This window comes from Mytilus trossulus, chromosome 10 (assembly GCF_036588685.1).
Source record: "Mytilus trossulus isolate FHL-02 chromosome 10, PNRI_Mtr1.1.1.hap1, whole genome shotgun sequence".
Classification (NCBI taxonomy): Eukaryota; Metazoa; Mollusca; class Bivalvia; order Mytilida; family Mytilidae; genus Mytilus; species Mytilus trossulus.
In genome coordinates, this window is record NC_086382.1 from 16,327,077 (window position 1) to 16,348,086 (window position 21,010).

At 32.4% G+C, this 21,010-nt stretch overlaps 1 protein-coding gene across 4 annotated transcripts in view; it reads left to right on the forward strand.

Annotated features, from left to right (window-relative positions):
- LOC134686946 (recQ-mediated genome instability protein 1-like) overlaps positions 1-16,909 on the forward strand; it is a 46,574-nt gene extending 29,665 nt beyond the window's left edge. For all 4 annotated transcript variants that reach the window (XM_063546809.1, XM_063546810.1, XM_063546808.1 and 1 more), the window contains exons 10-14: positions 2,455-2,540; positions 4,229-4,342; positions 11,085-11,126; positions 13,472-13,525; positions 16,464-16,909. In XM_063546809.1, the coding sequence (XP_063402879.1) occupies positions 2,455-2,540; positions 4,229-4,342; positions 11,085-11,126; positions 13,472-13,525; positions 16,464-16,631 (464 nt within the window). In that variant the 3' untranslated portion in view covers positions 16,632-16,909. The remainder of the gene's footprint in view (positions 1-2,454; positions 2,541-4,228; positions 4,343-11,084; positions 11,127-13,471; positions 13,526-16,463) is intronic.
- Positions 16,910-21,010: the final 4,101 nt, after the last annotated feature.

A 21,010-nucleotide genomic window follows, 5' to 3' on the forward strand; every position in this document is an offset into this window, starting at 1 on the left:
AGGAGAAAATGAATGTAATCCAACTTTGATAAATAAAGTAATTATAAAAAAAACACTAAGAAAACAAATACTAATTTGACATGTTTCTGCATTCTGTTTATTCAAATGCAAAACCTTTTTCTTCAACATGTTTTTTTGCAATAGATAATTTTTAACTGGTTCTTTAACAGGTACTTTTTAGCAGGTAAAAGGTATACTATTCTTGAAAACCAGTCTAACTGATCCAAATCAATGATGTGCTTTGTAGATAAGGTAACTTTACAGGAGAGTTCTTCACCTGGACATGTTTAGCTCCAAGTTTAATAGACAGTTTGGCACGTAGGAGACATATTTAGTAGACATGATTGATAGACAGTTTGGCACTGTAGGAGACATATTTAGTAGACAGTTTGGCACCGGGTAGGAGACATATTTAGTAGACATGATTGATAGACAGTTTGGCACTGTAGGAGATATATTTAGTAGACATGATTGATAGACAGTTTGGCACCAGGTAGGAGACATATTTAGTAGACATGATTGATAGACAGTTTGGCACTGTAGGAGACATATTTAGTAGACATGATTGATAGACAGTTTGGCACTGTAGGAGACATATTTAGTAGACATGATTGATAGACAGTTTGGCACTGTAGGAGACATATTTAGTAGACATGATTGATAGACAGTTTGGCACTGTAGGAGATATATTTAGTAGACATGATTGATAGACAGTTTGGCACCGGGTAGGAGACATATTTAGTAGACATGATTGATAGACAGTTTGGCACTGTAGGAGACATATTTAGTAGACATGATTGATAGACAGTTTGGCACTGTAGGAGACATATTTAGTAGACATGATTGATAGACAGTTTGGCACTGTAGGAGACATATTTAGTAGACATGATTGATAGACAGTTTGGCACTGTAGGAGATATATTTAGTAGACATGATTGATAGACAGTTTGGCACCGGGTAGGAGACATATTTAGTAGACATGATTGATAGACAGTTTGGCAAGACAGGAGACATTTCGGGACCAAGACAAATCAGTTCCTCATTTTGCTACATGATTCTGTTCCTTATAACAAATACCATGCTGGTAATTTTTTCACAAAAATATTTTTTACCATAAAATTCACAAAATCATATTCTTTTTATTGATTGCATTTCAATAAACTTTTTTCGACTTAAAAAAATCAGGATACAAATCCAATGAGTGTACATGCTTATCAGATTGTTCCTCATGTCTAGAGTCTGACTAGACTGGCATTGGTGAAAAACTAGAACCTAAGTCATGTGACATGACTAGATTCAGTTGTACATTTGTACTTGACTCATATTTTTGAAAGTATTTTAAATAAATAAAAAAACATCAAATCCGGTCTATTGTTTAAATTCGTTTTGTTCCTTTAATCAACTAAAAATGTAAAAAGGTTGTTTTTAATAGAAATTTTTTGGACAAGTAACAATTTCATTCGAACAAGTAAATTTTGGTATGTACTTGTCCTACAGGACAAGTTGAAAAAAAGAGTTATTTTAGAGGCCTGTAACATACAATTAACATAGCAGCAACTGTGAATATACCAATGTGACTTAACTTCAATTTGACGCAGCTGTGAGCACCTTCGATACTAATATATTTCAATGCCAAACTTTATATAGTACAATTAAACCCCACCTGTAGAAACTGCCAAAACTTTTCTCATGATTTATGCACCTAACATTAAACTTTATAAATAGTACATACTGTTGCAGAACCAGTATCAGAACTATTTTTAATACTAGTTCCCATCTTTAAATATAATTAATGCAAACTACAAAGGAAAAAACCCAATTTCAAACAAAATCAAATATATTTCTTTTTGGAGTATTTCTTTATCAATATGCAATATTAATACTTAACTGTTAGAGTTTAATTTTTCTGTAACAAGTGAAAATTCCACTTGACCAGAACACTTACATCATGTTTGATAATGTTGGTAGTAATGTTGAAATATTTAGAATTATTTTAAAATTTGCATGGTAAGTTACTGTAGCTCAATCCTGCATTATTTTTTGTTAGACTTTTATGAAATTTATGCCAAAGCAATCTCTAGGGTGGGTTCGAAAAATTAGCATGACTCAATAATTTTACTAGAGATAAGTCTCTTTTAAATGTATTAATTTGGAACATTGCATTGTTAGCACACTTACATTTCTTATGGAATTTTGTGCAAAAGAAGCCAGGCTGGCATGTGAGCAAAGATACCATACAACTGTACATTGGTGTCTTCAACTTATGCCTCTATCATGTCTATTTTACTAAAAGCAGAAATGTTCATTTATAAACAGACATTTTAAACCTCACTAAATAGGAAGAGTCTAATCAGCATATCAATATTAGATATATTATTTATTGATAAATGAAGATAACTTGAGATAATTTTATGTTGTTAATAATACGCCAGTTTGGCCATCATTTTATTACAGTAAATTTGAGCTATGATCCATGGACATACCTGAGTGTTGTCAAGAAATATTTGCAAACACAGCAACTTATCAGTTTCAAGGTCAAGGTAAGATCGACATTTTATAATTGAAAGAATTAGTAATAACTTAACAAATAAAAAAGGGGGAAAAATACAAATTTATGCCAATGCAATAGATTTTTAGCTTTTCCCGTCACTTGGCGTCCTTTGTCATTAACTTTTACAAAAATCTTCTCCTCTAAAACTACCAGGTCAAATTTTACCAAACTTAGTCACAATCAACATTGGGTTATATAATTTAAAAAATGTGTCCGGTGACCCAGTCAACCAACCAAGATGGCCACCATGGATAAAAATAGAACATGAGGGTAAAATGCGGTTTTTGGTTTATTACTCAAAAACCAAAGCATTTAGAGCAAATCTGACATGTGGGATAATTTGTTCATCAGGTCTATATTTATCTGCCCTGAAATTTTCAGATGATTCGGACAACCCGTTGTTGGTTGCTGCCCCTAAATTGGTAATTTTATGGAAAATTTACTGTTTTTGTTTATTATCTTGAATATTATTATAGATAGAGATAAACTGTAAACATCAATAATGTTCATCAAAGTAAGATTTACAAATAAGTTAATTTACAGATATGGTCAGTTGACCCCTATAGGAGTTGATGCCCTTTATAGTCAATTTTTAACCATTTTTAGCTCACCTGGCCTAAAAGGCCAAGTGAGCTTTTCTCATCACTTGGCGTCCGTCGTCCATCGTCTGTTGTTGTCCGTCGTCTGTCGTCAACCATCGTCATTAACTTTTACAATAATCTTCTCCTCTAAAACTACTGGGCCAAATTAAACCAAACTTGGCCACAATCATTATTGATGTATCTAGTTTCAAAAATGTGTTTTTTGATCCAGCCAACTAACCAAGATGGCCGCAATGGCTAAAAATAGAACATAGGGGTAAAATGCAGTTTTTGGATTATAACTCAAAAACCAAAGCATTTAGAGCAAATCTGACATGGGGGTAAATTTGTTAATCAGGTCAAGATCTATCTCCCCCAAAATTTTCAGATGAATCAGACAACCCATTGTTGGGTTGCTGCCCCTAAATTGGTAATTTTAAGGAAATTTTACTGTTTTGGTTATTATCTTGAATATTATTATAGATAGAGATAACCTGTAAACAGCAATACTATTCAGAAAAGTAAGATTTACAAATAAGTCAATATGACTGAAATGGTTAATTGACCCCCTAAGGAGTTATTGTCAATTTTTATAGTCAATTTTTAACAATTTTCATAAAACTTGTAAATTTTTACTAAGTGGAAAAACTGCTAGGCCAAGTTCATTATAGATAGAGATAATTGTAAGCAGCAAGAATGTTCAGTAAAGTAAAGATGTGCAAACACATCACCATCACCAAAACACAATTTTGTCATGAATATCTCCTCCTTTTGTTTAATATTCTCATTTACCAAGGTGAGCGACACAGGCTCTTTAAAGCCTCTAGTTTTTGTACCATCTGGTATGTTCTTTTATGACCAGACATGAATTAGTGGTGTTTTATCTTCAACAATGGGCAGAACCTGTGCAGCATTGCAAAATGTTTTTATATCATCAAAAGGAGGGCTTTTATAATGGCTTAATATTGGATTTTCTTCAAAAAGTTCACTTTAAGAGTATATGTTATCACATAATTCCTGCTTTTACTAATTAGTTTACTTTATATGTATATACTATAAAATACTGTACATTCTTCTTTAAATTACATATTCATAGGCTTATATATCAACACTAATTGGAAAACTTGAATGTCCAGATTCTAAAAGATGGTGTTTACCGGTCAAGATAAATGATGGAACTGCCAGCATGGATGTTGATCTTTCTAACAAGGTTAGTATATAACTTATATTTATTATGTATATTTCTACGTAACAGAACTTTAACAGAGGGAAAGCTTGGTTCCACAGGAACAACACTCAAAATCAGCTGTCAAGGGCTGCACAATAGTAGAGTTACAAGAGGTCAAGTTCTTCATTGAACACAAGTTTAAGAATACTGAATTGATTCATTCTCAACATTTTTCAATAAACCAGTACTAAGTAATATGATGCATGGTAATTGACCTCTTAAATATACAAGATAACGCAAAAGAGACAACTCAAGCTTTAGAAGCTGATCAAAACATAAAAAAAAAAATTTAATAGAAGGCTGTAACATAATCAATTAATTTGTAAAACCGGGCAATAACTTTAGTCCTAATCTGTTTAATATCTTTATTAATGATTTACAAAAAAATGCTAAATGTTAAATAACTGTTCATTTCATTGATTAATGTATGCAGACAACATTAATTTACTTTCAAACTCTCAAAAGTCTTAAAGGACTCCAAAAGAAACGTGTACTTGAAACGTGTACTTAATCAATACTGTGATGATTGGTGTCTTAACCTTGTAAATACCAACAAACAAAACAAAAATCATTTTAAACAAGGCAGGTAGACATATCCAAGCGGCGTTTTGCATTTGCGCCGATCTGCATTTCATTTGCGCCGATTTTTTCTTTCATTTGCGCCGATTTTTTTACAGGTGAAATGATATAAGAAGATGTGGTATGAGTGCCAATGAGACAACTCTCCATCCCAGTAATGTTATTTTCATTTATAATTATAAAGACCTATTCCGTTAGCCAGTTGTTTATATGTTATGAATTGTCATGCAATCATAACATGTATATAACTGTTGTCTCCTGCTTAAAATCAAGAAGTAAAAACCTAAGATAAAAGCACTTTGTTTATACTAAAATGACCAATTAAAAATATATGTACAGCATTCAAATCCATAAAAACGGAATACATTTAAATCATAAATCTGTTCTTTCCGAGTATGTATAGACAACACATCTTTCTTATGATTTCGTCTCTTCTATTTTCGGCGTAATTGTTGATAATGAAGGCCACCTTTTCTTTGTCTGACATACGTACTGGTGGGGGTATTTCTAGAGATAGCATTTTCTCACAATGAAGTTATTCAACCAAGAGTTCCAAATGGTGAATTCATCCCTTCGTTAATTTTATGGATGCTATCACGAATTGGTTGACCGTTATGCCGAATGTGTACTTGTACTTTGTCTAAGAATGTATGACATTTGTCATCAGAAGGAGTGGAGCGTCAGGCAATGTCAAACGTGAAGCAGTCATCGATTTCATTTAGGGAAAGGAATGGTAACCCGAAACATTGGGATAGCCATTTACTAATTGCAATGTCACTTGATTTGTCTTTATACTCTCTGCTCAGCCAATGTAAAAGTATAAACTTACCTGTAAATCCAATTAGGAAAAAATATAAAATCGGCGCAAATGAAAGAATTCAAAAATTCTAAATCGGCGCAAATGTCATACGCCCTATCCAAGATTACAAATATGTTGTGTGAATGTGTAAATTGATACAAATATTCACTTTTGTGCATCACAACCATTCCCTTTTGCACAAGAAGAACTCTTAGAAAAAAGCCTAATAAGAATACTGCAAATTATCAAAAGATTTTTTATCACTGATTTCTTCTGTTAAAACTAGTGTGCATGTGTTTGATCATACAATTGAACCAATTCTATTATATGGTTATGAGTTGTGGGGAATGTTTAACCCTTCACCAACTAAATTTAGGAATGTGTAAAAAGATAGAATAGGTTTGAAATTTTACATTCTAAAATATTAAATTCTCCTTAGGGCACACACATGCAGGCACAGGCGCAGATCCAGAAGGGGGGGGGGTTCCGGGGTTGTCCGGGGGGTTCAACCCACCCTTTTTTTTGGACGATCATTGTATTTGAATGGGAACATGTGATTGGAACACCCCCCCCCCCCCCCCCCTTTTTAAAATGGCTGAATCCGCCCCTGACATGACACAACAGTATAGTCAACAACACTTTCACCCTTTAATTGTACAATTGCCTTGTAAATCTACAAATTTCATACCATAACGGTATATCTACATACATATGACATCTTAAAAATAAAGGTGATTACAGAATTGCACATCTTGCTTAAGGAAATATGTGAAATCATGGAGAATTAAATGAATATGAGTGAATCTTCCTAAAGGGATGTTGTTTGCACTAGCAATAGAGCATCCTTTCAAATTTTAACTAAAAAGTACACAGGACAGACTCACAGACAGAGGCACAGATATTCTAGCTCTACGTGAAAGCAATATACAGAATTGGGTACTTATAGATAGATATTTTTATTTTAAAGTACAAATTGGTAAATATACATGAAATACAATATATAACAATTTTAAACATAAGCAGTCAATTAATTTGTTTATTTATACCAACCAGCCTTTAGAGACTTATGATGCACTGTCATTTATGCACGAAAAGTTATAGGAATAAATTTCAAATCCATTAATCCTAATTATATCAGAGGCTTAATTCTTATTAGATACAATGTAGTTTCAATATTTCATATTGTGTTTAATAATTAAATGAGAAAATAAGCATGAAAGTAACTTAATAATTTTGGTTTGATAATGTAAGGGTTTTACATGGAAAATGTTGAAGATAAGAGTTGTCTCTCTTTGTACATTTCCACATTATATTGAGGAAGCTGGCTTGTCATGTTTTGGATTTTTTGTCAGATTTTTTCGGAATCCTCTGGTTTTATTCATTTGAATGCCTTGAAATAATTTCCCCAGTGACCCCCATTTTTCTTTTTGAAATTCTTTAACATGTATAATGATAAGCCATCTGTAAAAGTCTTATAAAATTTTAATTACTTTTTAACTGTTTTTGAGAACTTTAACTAGTCAATGATAAAGCTATGATAAGTCAAGAGAGAATATTTTCCCGCCAAAATTTCAATCGCTCATATCTCGAAAACAAGCCTGGTGACCTATATATATTTTTTGCTCTTTGGATTCCTTTATTAATTCCTTATCAATATAAACTAGTGTTTTGAAAAGTTAATTATTTTGAAACTGAGAAGTGAACTCCCTTTAGGTAAAAAATAGAAATTGAAATAAAAGAGAATTTATCAAATGTATTATATAAATGTTAGAATGATTGACTATCAAACTTAACATTTGGACTGTTGGAATGATTGACTATCAAACTTTACATTTGGACTGTTGGAATGATTGACTATCAAACTTTACATTTAGACGGTTGGAATGATTGACTATCAAACTTAACATTTGGACTGTTGGAATGATTGACTATCAAACTTTACATTTAGACTGTTGGAATGATTGACTATCAAACTTAACATTTGGACTGTTGGAATGATTGACTATCAAACTTTACATTTAGACTGTTGGAATGATTGACTATCAAACTTTACATTTAGACTGTTGGAATGATTGACTATCAAACTTAACATTTGGACTGTTGGAATGATTGACTATCAAACTTTACATTTAGACGGTTGGAATGATTGACTATCAAACTTAACATTTGGACTGTTGGAATGATTGACTATCAAACTTTACATTTAGACTGTTGGAATGATTGACTATCAAACTTAACATTTAGACTGTTGGAATGATTGACTATCAAACTTTACATTTAGACTGTTGGAATGATTGACTATCAAACTTTACATTAAGACTGTTGGAATGATTGACTATCAAACTTAACATTTGGACTGTTGGAATGATTGACTATCAAACTTTACATTTAGACGGTTGGAATGATTGACTATCAAACTTAACATTTGGACTGTTGGAATGATTGACTATCAAACTTTACATTTGGACTGTTGGAATGATTGACTATCAAACTTTACATTTAGACGGTTGGAATGATTGACTATCAAACTTAACATTTGGACTGTTGGAATGATTGACTATCAAACTTTACATTTAGACTGTTGGAATGATTGACTATCAAACTTAACATTTGGACTGTTGGAATGATTGACTATCAAACTTTACATTTAGACTGTTGGAATGATTGACTATCAAACTTTACATTTAGACTGTTGGAATGATTGACTATCAAACTTAACATTTGGACTGTTGGAATGATTGACTATCAAACTTTACATTTAGACGGTTGGAATGATTGACTATCAAACTTAACATTTGGACTGTTGGAATGATTGACTATCAAACTTTACATTTAGACTGTTGGAATGATTGACTATCAAACTTTACTGTTGGAATGATTGACTATCAAACTTTACATTTAGACTGTTGGAATGATTGACTATCAAACTTTACATTTAGACTGTTGGAATGATTGACTATCAAACTTAACATTTGGACTGTTGGAATGATTGACTATCAAACTTTACATTTAGACGGTTGGAATGATTGACTATCAAACTTAACATTTGGACTGTTGGAATGATTGACTATCAAACTTTACATTTAGACTGTTGGAATGATTGACTATCAAACTTAACATTTAGACTGTTGGAATGATTGACTATCAAACTTTACATTTAGACTGTTGGAATGATTGACTATCAAACTTTACATTAAGACTGTTGGAATGATTGACTATCAAACTTTACATTTAGACTGTTGGAATGATTGACTATCAAACTTTACATTTAGACTGTTGGAATGATTGACTATCAAACTTAACATTTAGACTGTTGGAATGATTGACTATCAAACTTAAGGGGGCTCCTGGGTATAAATGATTTTTTTTTCTAATATAGGATTTCACTACATTTTTTCCTAAATGAACTTTATCATATACTTAAAAGAAAAATGAAATAAAAAAATTGGGTCACCGTTCATTTAAGCTCAAATCTGTCTCTGGAAGAAGCATACATTTTTGTTAATGTCCTTTTTTTCTGTTGAACTAATAGGAGAAAAAGAGGAAATATCGAAATAAAAAAATAACCTTATATAAGAAATCACTTAAATTTTACAATTATTTAGTTTATGTACAGCTTATTTGAAAACAATAATAAAAAATATAGGTCACCAATGAGCTTAAAAAGATATTTCAAATTTAAGGCCAAAAAATGGCATTTTTGCACCAAAGGGAGATAAATTGGAGCTTTTTCAATTTTTAAAAGTCATCTGGGGCCAAACCAAATCATTTTTTGGGGTTGTTTTTTGTACCAAATCATAAAGTAACAACATATACTGTAATAAATAAAATTTGTAATGAAAAAATAAAGGTTTAATTTTTTGCTAAAATTTTTGTACCCACGAGCCACCATAACATTTGGACTGTTGGAATGATTGACTATCAAACTTTACATTTAGACTGTTGTAATGATTGACTATGAAACTTTACATTTAGACTGTTGGAATGATTGACTATCAAACTTTACATTTAGACTGTTGGAATGATTGACTATCAAACTTTACATTTAGACGGTTGGAATGATTGACTATCACACTTAACATTTAGACTGTTGGAATGATTGACTATCAAACTTTACATTTAGACTGTTGGAATGATTGACTATCAAACTTTACTGTTGGAATGATTGACTATCAAACTTTACATTTGGACTGTTGGAATGATTGACTTTCAAACTTTACATTTAGACTGTTGGAATGATTGACTATCAAACTTTACTGTTGGAATGATTGACTATCAAACTTTACATTTGGACTGTTGGAATGATTGACTATCAAACTTTACATTTAGACTGTTGGAATGATTGACTATCAAACTTTACTGTTGGAATGATTGACTATCAAACTTTACTGTTGGAATGATTGACTATCAAACTTAACATTTAGACTGTTGGAATGATTGACTATCAAACTTTACATTTAGACTGTTGGAATGATTGACTTTCAAACTTTACATTTGGACTGTTGGAATGATTGACTATCAAACTTTACATTTGGACTGTTGGAATGATTGACTATCAAACTTTACATTTGGACTGTTGGAATGATTGACTATCAAACTCTACATTTGGACTGTTGGAATGATTGACTATCAAACTTTACATTTGGACTGTTGGAATGATTGACTATCAAACTTTACATTTAGACTGTTGGAATGATTGACTATCAAACTTAACATTTGGACTGTTGGAATGATTGACTATCAAACTTAACATTTAGACTGTTGGAATGATTGCCTATCAAACTTTACATTTGGACTGTTGGAATGATTGACTATCAAACTTAACATTTGGACTGTTGGAATGATTGACTATCAAACTTAACATTTGGACTGTTGGAATGATTGACTATCAAACTTTACATTTAGACTGTTGGAATGATTGACTATCAAACTTTACATTTAGACTGTTGGAATGATTGACTATCAAACTTTACATTTGGACTGTTGGAATGATTGACTATCAAACTTTACATTTAGACTGTTGGAATGATTGACTATCAAACTTAACATTTAGACTGTTGGAATGATTGGCTATCAAACTTAACATTTAGACTGTTGGAATGATTGACTATCAAACTTTACATTTAGACTGTTGGAATGATTGACTATCACACTTAACATTTAAACACATTAAACACATCAAACACATTTTTTATTGAGGTTATTGATGTGTAAACCTGGCCGATTAACTCACAAACTGAATAAAAGTCCAAAGGACTTTAATAAAAAGTTTGTGAGTAAGAGCCCAGGTTTATTAAAATATGTTGCTATGAAATAGAAGGTTATATTTTGTAATTGTTCTTACAGGTATTAACAGAACTCATTGGATTTTCTGCAGCTGAAAGCCAGGTAGGCAAATAAATGTGTTAAAGGGATGATTATCAAATATTTAATAACCAGATATTACATTCTAATCTTATGGCAACAATCAATTTACAATTTTCTTTTCTTGTTGTCAAGTTTGTTAAAAATTAATAAAATAAATTTCAGACATAGACATGAATAAGGAAATAACTCTACAGCTTGTTTGGATTTCATTTTATTGAGTATGCATGGGAGATAACTTTGATGCCCATTTGGAAGTCATGTCCTGTAGAAAATGTTGATTTTCACCCTCTGAAGTAAGGATGATAACTCTTAATCTAAAAAAAGGGAAGATGTGGTATGATTGTCAATGAGACAACTCTCCACAAGAGACCAAAATGACTGAGAAATTAACAGCTATAGGTCACCATACAGCCTTCAACAATGAGCAAAGTCCATACCACATAGTCAGCTATAAAAGACCTGGAAAATAACAAATCAAAAGAGAAAACTAACAGCCTTATTTATGTTCAAAGAATGAATGAAAAACAAACATGTAACACTTAAACAAACAAAAGCCACTGATTTACAGGCTCCTGACTTGGGACTTGCTTAAATTTCATTTTCAGGTGTCAGGGAGATAACTATTGGTGTTATACCACCAAATCATAGTATGTCACATCTGTTTCATATGAAAAAATATTACCTTGAGTTTGACTGTTGAAGGAAATTAACCCTGGAATGACAAACATCCATCGTAGCTTGGGTTTACCATTCTTTTTGTGTCCCATTTATGGGCATTATGTTTTCTGGTCTGTGTGTCCTTTCCTCTGTTTGTTTGTTTGTCTGTCCGTCCTTTCATCTGTTTGTTGGTCTGTCCAGCTCCAGGTTAAAGTTTTTGATCAAGGTAGTTTTTGATGAAGGTGAAGTTCAATCAAAGTAAAACTTAGTACACACGTTATCTATGATATGATCTTTCTAATGTTAATGCCAAATTAGAGTATTTAACCCATTTTCAGGATCCACTGAGCATATAAAATTATAGTGCTTCATTCCCTCTACTAGGGACACCTTGTTTTATGTGGTTTTCCTCTAAAAGATATTGGCAACTTGAGGTGATATGGTTACTAAAGCTTGTAAAATAAACAAAAGGGGTGAACATTTTTTTGGTTTACTTTCTGTGATGGTTATTATCATTTAAATGAAACAGTCACAAACAGTAATACTATTTAACTGGTCAATGACATAATTTGTGTTGACCCTCTAAATTTTTGTTCTTTAGGTTCGACTGGTCAGATGTTAAGGTCAAGGAACAATAAATGGGCTATGTCACAGATTTTGCTAAAATTTGGCATACAACTCTGGCTTGTTGAACTACAACTGAGAAATCAAAATAATAATGCATTCATCTCTTTTATTATCTGAAAAAACACAGACTGATTTCTTTCATATGGGTGAACATTTGTATAGGAAACACATAAAATTGCGAAAAACCTTCTAAAATTTGTCTTAAAATCATCAAATCTCTAATTCTACTCTAGATTATTCTTGAAAAAATATATGTTGTTGACACATACAATTCTGTTTTAATGATATAAAATAATCATATGGTCACCGACTTCGTTTTTTGTTTAATAATCAATTTGTTACCTTTAGGTAGTGAAATATGTAAAAAAATAATGTTTTAGGGCCAATAACATGGTAACATTTTGGCATTTTTCACAATAAACACAACTTTGAATGGTGTATACTGTAAAAATGAAGTTGGTCACCCTATCTTTATATTGCATCATTAAAACGGAAATATTTGTATTAACAACATAAAGCTTTTTAAGAAAAATCTATGGAGTAAAATCAGAAATTTTATGATTTCAAGACAAATTTTAGAAGATATTTCGCTGATTTTATGTGCTTTCTATACAAATATTCACTCATTTTGTAAGAATTCAATTACTAATATTTCAGATAATGGAAGAGATAAATGCATTATTATTTCAATTTTCAGTTGTAGTTCAACGAGCCAGAGTTGTATGCCAAATTTTACTGGAATCTGTGACATAGCCCATTTTCTGGAACTTGACCTTAAGCTGCTTCAGTGGATTAACTCAATAAGATTGCAAGTTTCCAGCTGAATTTTGAGGGTTTCTTTATGTACTCTCGCTTCCTGCACCAATAAAACATGGCCACCATGTCTATCTATCTATCTGTAAATATCTTCTGCCAATCGAGTCACACCTTCTGGAACCCGAAGTACGTTATATAAAAAAATATTACACATGCTAAAGCATTGTAACCACAGGTTAGCTAGCCCTTTATACTTAATATTTAACCTTGGAGTGATATTTAAAATTTTCTTCAAATAATTTATTATTTTATGGTTTTTCTGATAGGTAATGAGAAGAATGGCCAAAACAGATTGTCATGTGAAGGAAAGATTGACACAGGTAATTTATCATAATACAATGTAATGATTAATGTTACAAACAAGTTGCTTTCTTTAAAAAAAGAAATGCAATCGTAAACCCAAATGCTTGTTTGGCATTATATATATATTAGATAATTGTTTAATAAAGATGTATTGTTTTATATTACTTTTGTTGTTGTGCATAAGAATTAGAAACTGACATTGCCTGTTTACCTAATGTAATACCGGCTTCACACATCAACGTATAGATCCGACGTATGTCGGCCGTGGTAAAAAAAATCATGCACGTTACCAATACGCTAGTAAATTTGATGCATTCAACCTGTCAATCATATCTGTATCGTGTGACCAACGACCTAAAACGTGTATTTGGTGTGCGTATAGCGTACCTATGCGTTTCTCCTAGTCTTTCTACATTCCCGACTGCAGGTCTGTCTATATGTGAATGTTTGTCAAAAAGTCTGTCACATTCACCCGTCTGTTTATATGTTTACCAGTCAGTCTATGCCCACTGGTTCGTCTACATGTTCACAAGCTTTGAAATAGTTTCCGGTAAGTGCGATTATTTCAGTGATTTGTGTCTATTGTTTTTATGTAAGTGATTATTGTGCACCTTACCCATATTTTTAGGGACGCAAATTGCAACTGATATTTTACAGTTTTTTTCTTGCAATGTGTTGTCCTTATGGTTTGGTTCATTAGGGAGGGTTGGGTTTATGGCCACCACATTGTTTATATACCAATGTCCATTCTAAAGCCAGGAACATGTAGTACAGTGGTTGTTGTTCATAATTCATGTCGGTCAAGTTTTTTTCGTAAATTATTGTGTTATCAATAAGGCTATTTAGTTTTGTTTGATTTTTGTTTTTAAATCTTAATGGTCGGGGCATTTAATAGCCGACTAAATAGAGTTTTTTTCATTTTTGGAGGCCGCTCGGTGGCCTTTAAAGACTTAATACCACGTCATTGTAACTCTGGTTGATACTTGTATCATTAGTGCTGGACCATGGTCGATCCTATGCACCTTTGAGGCAGGCGGGATATTTTTTTGATCTTGTACAGCTCAAACTAATGGGAGTAGTTCCTGTACTTCTATGTCTTGTCCCATGTTGCATGGTTGGAGAGGGTGTAATATCTTCTGTAGGTTTGATGAAGTTTCACCCGTATCGGACTTCTTCTCCTGAATGAAAGCTTTAAGGCGACAAGTATTTTTTTATGCAATGTGCCCTTAACTTGTCTCAAACTTATCTGTAGCGTTTTCAACACTCGTGCAGCATGTATATTATGTATGTGCATTATACAGGTATACGCTTGACAAACGCTTGAGCTGAATGAAATTTTTTATGTTCCATTAAAATTTTCCTGAAGGAAAAGCGTTCACCCAGCGTATACCTTTGCTTTTTGACGTACTTCAAACTTATGGAACGCGGGTTTAAATGCTTGCGTAGCATTCCTCTGGTGAGCAACTAAGTTACGCATACGATGATACAGACTTTGTTAATTTTCTTTTTTGACTGGTTATTTTACATTGTCTTTTCGGGGCCTTTTATAGCCGACTATGCGGTACGTGCTTTGCCTGTTGTTGAAGGCCGTACGGAGACCCATAGTTTGTACTTCTGTGTTATTTTGGTTTCTTGTAGATAGTTGTCTCATTGACACCAAACTGTATCTTCTTTTTTATATTCGATATCTAATCGCCGACCTGGTTGAGTCTGCTAAAAATGCATGCATGATTCATTTTTAGGTTATCAGTCGTAATGAAAGTGGCACATTTAATTCATAGTTTTATTGCTTGAAGTATCATTTCTTACATCTGCATGGTCAAATGTGTATTTTTTTTAATTAAATTTTAGATTTAGATTTCAGTCACGGTTATTTCCCCCCTTTTCATATTGAATATCTATACTTATCAGTCGCATTTTAATGACGAAAAGGATTCAGAGGTTGTTATGTGACCTCCTTGTTTTAAAAAAAAATAAATAATGTTGCAATATTTAAACAAAGAAAATAACTTTAAATTTGCAATATTAATGAAAATAAATACGGACATAACTTTCATAATTAACTGTTATTTAATCATATGCAAGAAAGACTTCCCTTTAATTTCAGTATAAAAAACATGTACATCTTCACTTAACGTAAAATCTAAAATAAAATGCTACTAAAACTCTTTCTAAAGATTTTATTTTTAATTATTCTCGTTCAGAATATAAAGCGCATTGTTTACATGAAATCTTATCTCATATCTAGCACAGCTGGTTACATCGTTTGACTAATTGAAATACTACGCATGTAGGTTAATATTAGCAGCTTGTAATCGTGTGCAAGAAAGTGTTATATAAATTTCAGATCATACGTAAAATATCTCTATAGCAACTTAAGATGCTAATGCATATTCAACTGATAAGTAAGCTATTGCGCATGCATTTGAAAAGTGGTCATAGCTATTGCGCATGTATTTGAAAGGTGGTCATGGAAAGAACAGAAGTGTTCCGAATAACATCCGGTATTCCGAAAGACTACATCACACGTCCAATATATACTGCGTAAACCCCTATCATCTTTGTTCCTATAGGATGAACAAAATGGATCCACATAAGGGGTAAAACTGCAGTTTCAAGTTTATATCTCACAAAAAGAAGCAGTAAGAGCAAAGCCACTTCAGGGAACCTTACCATAGCCTAAATGACATAGAAAGATTAGATCTACAAAAAAAATGGAAATCATCAATAAATCGCTTAATAGAAAATTGTCTACATGTAGATAATATTTTAAGTTAATGTTTTTATCACCATCTGTTAACTGAAATGTACAATTATGAATGTTTTCATTTAATTTTGAATTTACAATAGGTAATTTCAGGTGAATCTATTTGTACTTTTGAGTTCAGAGATAAAAACTCCATTTGTAAATTACTCTAACCTCTAGTGTTTCTATGTTAAATTTATTTATTTCAGGGAATCAAAAGTTGTCAACAGAAGTTAATTGAATTACTTTGTATCATGGAGATCGAAATATCACCACATGTAGCCAAACCAGAAGTTACCTCCCTTACAGAAATAACAGTTGCAGATGTATCAGTGTTAGCCGATAGACTTCACAATATAGAGGGGAAATACAGTTAATTGTATATTGTCAATTTATGCTTTTCTAAATGATTGAATGACAACATACTGGTTATCAGTCAATGTTTTCTCTATTTGTTTCTTAAAAAATATCAATGAGTAGAATTATCAGGCTTGGTTACTTAGAAGATCTAATGGCCAAAACAAATCATCTCCTGCAAACACTTAGAACTCTTCAATGCTTGCTAAGTCGTCCCTGGTGATGCTACAGATTTGACATCCCAAGAAAATGAGCTGTTAAATAGTTAAATTACAAAAATAAAATCAATTAAAACAGAGTTACTTATTGTTGAGCCAGTGACTTTTGTCACAGAAAGCTCAACATAGGGATAGTGATCAAGCAGCTATGGTGGCGGCAGCATTAGCTAACTTCTTAAAAGCTTTATATTTTAGAAGGTGGAAGACCTTGATGCTTCATACTTTGTATATGGATGCCTCATGTTAAGAAGTTTCAGACATTCATATGTCCAATGTCCTTGACCTAGTTTTCATGGTTTAGTGACTACTGGAAAAAAAGTTTTTTTGTAATGTTGAATTCTCTCTTATTATAAGTTATAGGATAACTGTATTTGGACTTTGCAAGGTCCTTATGCCTGTTGGACAGTTTCCACTTGACCTCGACCTCATTTTATGGATCAGAAAACAAGGTTAACTTTTGGTGGTCAAGTCCATATTTGAAATACTATAAGCAATAGGTCTACTATATTTGGTGTATGGAAAGACTGTAAGGTGTCATCTGACCTTCACCTCATTTTCATGGTTCAGTGCAATCAGTGGTTATAGTTATTATTTTGTGATTTGGTCTGTTTGTCTTATACTGTATGCAATAGTTCTACTATATTTGGTGTATGGAATGATTGTAAGGTGAACATGTCTAGCTGGCTGGTGTCATCTGTCTTGACCTTATTTTCATGGTTCAGTGGTCAAAGTTAAGTTCTTGAGTTTTGGTCTTTATTCGAAAAACAAAGGATTTTCTTACCCCAGGAGTAGATTACCTTAGCCGTATTTGGCACAACTTTTTGGAATTTTGGGTCCTCAATGCTCTTCAACTTTGTATTTGTTTGGCTTTTTAACTATTTTGATTAGAGCGTCACTGATGAGTCTTATGTAGACGAAACGCGCGTCTGGCGTATAAAATTATAATCCTGGTACTTTTGATAACTATTTACACCACTGGGTCGATGCCACTGCTGGTGGACGTTTCGTCCCCGAGGGTATCACCAGCCCAGTAGTCAGCACTTCGGTGTTGACATGAATATCAATTATATGGTCATTTTTATAAATTTTCTGTTTACAAAACTTTGAATTATTCGAAAAACAAAGGATTTTCTTACCCCAGGAGTAGATTACCTTAGCCGTATTTGGCACAACTTTTTGGAATTTTGGGTCCTCAATGCTCTTCAACTTTGTATTTGTTTGGCTTTTTAACTATTTTGATTAGAGCGTCACTGATGAGTCTTATGTAGACGAAACGCGCGTCTGGCGTATAAAATTATAATCCTGGTACTTTTGATAACTATTTCTAATACATTCGGTTTTGGCCGGTATGAAGGGAGAACCGGTATTAAGAGGGACCGGTTTAGAGAAGTTTCACTGTACTATATGCAATAGGTCAACTATATTTGGTGTATGGAAATATTTTATGATCTATATGTCAGTCGTGCAGATTTGATTTTACCTTGACCTCATTTTCAGGGTTCATTGCTCAGTGTTAAGTTTTGGTGTTTTGGTCTGTTTTTCTTAAACTATAAGCAAAAGTTCAACTATATTTGTTTTATGGTAGAATTGTTAGCTGTACATGCCTGCCTCCATCTTACCTTGACCTCATTTTCATGGTTCATTGGTCAATGTTTAGTTTTCTTGGTAAATGTTAAGTTTATGTGACAGTTGTAATACAGCTTTATATTAAGGACTATTAAAATAATATCAATGATTAGTAAAGAACAAATTGTTTGTATTAATACCAAATAATCTTTCTTAATGCTTAATTTTCCTTCTTTTCTTAATTTACTTCTTGTTGCTTTTTGACATTTCTTAGTTGCCAAAAAGTGTGACCAACTTTTGAACTCTTTAACTAAACACATCCATAAAAGAGGGATGAAAGATACATGTACCAGAGGGACAGTCAAACCCATAAATCAAAAAATAAACTGACAACGCCATGGCTAAAAATGGAAAAGGCAAACAACAAACAATTGAACACATGACACAACATAGAAAAATAAAGAATAAACAACACGAATACCACCCAAAACTAGGGGTGATCTCAGGTGCTCCAGAACGGTAAGCAGATCCTGCTCCACATAAGTTGATTGCTAGAAATGCCTCTACATTAATTTTTCAGTCTCAAGTAATTTGAAAGAAATTTCTCCCTGAATATTGGACTTAATTTTGCTTTAAAGTGGTACCTAACACTACAGGGAGATAACTCTGTAAAATCATCTAAACATTTTAATTACGTTGTGTTGTTAAGGGAATATTAAGCTTCTCAATGATCAAAATGAGTGCTTGTCAAACTGCTATAACCAGTGTAATTTTTCTGATAAAATGGTAGGTTCAAATGTTTTGAAAATTTTACATTTATGTCAAAGGGTCAAAGTTAATACTTTGTCAAAATTTTATGAAAATTAAACGAGCCAAATTAATTTTAGTGAAGGTGTTGGGTACTACCTTAAATGTAAATTTTTTTTTTAACAGTTTTGATGAAAGAATCTTCCAGAGTTTATATGAAGTGGATCTGTAAGAAATTTCAGGCAACTGTATGGCCTTCAAGAATGAGAAAAATCCTACTAGTAAATACAAAATGATTGGGTTTAAAAGGCCCCAACATGAAAAAATGTAAAACAATTCTGCAAGATTTTATTTTTGATTATTTGGTAAGTAAGCTGTTTCATCGTTGTAAAATAAAATGGACCCATCTAAAAGGATAAGACTTAAAGTAACAAGAGTGCACACGCTGAAATGTCTCGCCTTCTTTACTAACCATTGATTTTATGTTGATAGTCTTAAATATATTTTTTTGCTAAAACTAACATTCAACAATGACCGTAATTAAATTTAGGTCAAGGTCAGTTGAACCCTGCCAGATAGACTTTGTACAGCCTACAACCATTACATGCTTTAAATATAAATGACCTATTGCATATAGTATCTCAGAAACAATCTTAACAGGAAAACTCAAGATTGACCAATGAACCATGAAAATGAGGTCAAATAAACATGCCAAACTGATCACCACTTACAGGTTCATGACACCCTGATGTCTTTATAAGACACTGCAACTTGTTTTGAGTAAAACTGATATGCTTTATTTCCCAGGGTGATGCTTAGTTACTTTATTTTGACCTGTTTTATCTAAAGCCCCTCTAAATATAGAGTCTAATTCCACTGCATTCTCTAGTAATAATTGAGTTAGAGAGTTTTTGTATTTCTGGGTTTTGAATTTGATATTTAAGTAGATTATGATAAAGTTAAATAGTTTAGGGTAGAATTCCTTTTGTACATTTTAACTTTTTTTTAAAGAATTTTTATATTATTTTACAATGCATTTATTTGATACACTTATTTGAGTGGTCTGTATTATGTGAAAATTGTTGACTTTGAAACTTCATATTGTGATTGCAATTTAAATATGTCGATATTTTTAGAAACCTTACTAAATTATATAAAAAAAAATTATTTAAACTAAGCAAAAGTTTTAAAGTCAATAGACTATGACTGAGGGGCACCAAATAATCTCCATGGAAATGAGACATGACTGCTTATAAAACTGCATACCAAATATCATTGACCTACAACTAGTTGTTCACCACAAACTAGGCCTAATCACAAACTAATACATTTTTGACGTCGCCGATGCCGTAAACAGCATGCCTTTGTCTTGCTTTTTGACTACGTCAAGCAAGACAATAAGTTGTGTTCATTTTTATACGACCGCAAAATTTGAAAAAATTTTCATCGTATATTGCTATCATACTGGCATACTGGCGTCGTCGTCTGCGTCGTCGTCCGAATACTTTTAGTTTTTGCACTCTTACTTTAGTAAAAGTGAATAGAAATCTATGAAATTTTAACACAAGGTTTATGACCACAAAAGGAAGGTTGGTATTGATTTTGGGAGTTTTGGTCCCAACATTTTAGGAATTAGGGGCCAAAAAGGGCCCAAATAAGCATTTTCTTGGTTTTCGCACTATAACTTTAGTTTAAGTTAATAGAAATCTATGAAATTTTGACACAAGGTTTATGACCACAAAAGAAAGGTTGGGATTGATTTTGGGAGTTTTGATTTCAACAGTTTAGGAATTAGGGGCCAAAAAAGGGCCCAAATAAGCATTTTTCTTGGTTTTTGCACCATAACGTTAGTATAAGTAAATAGAAAT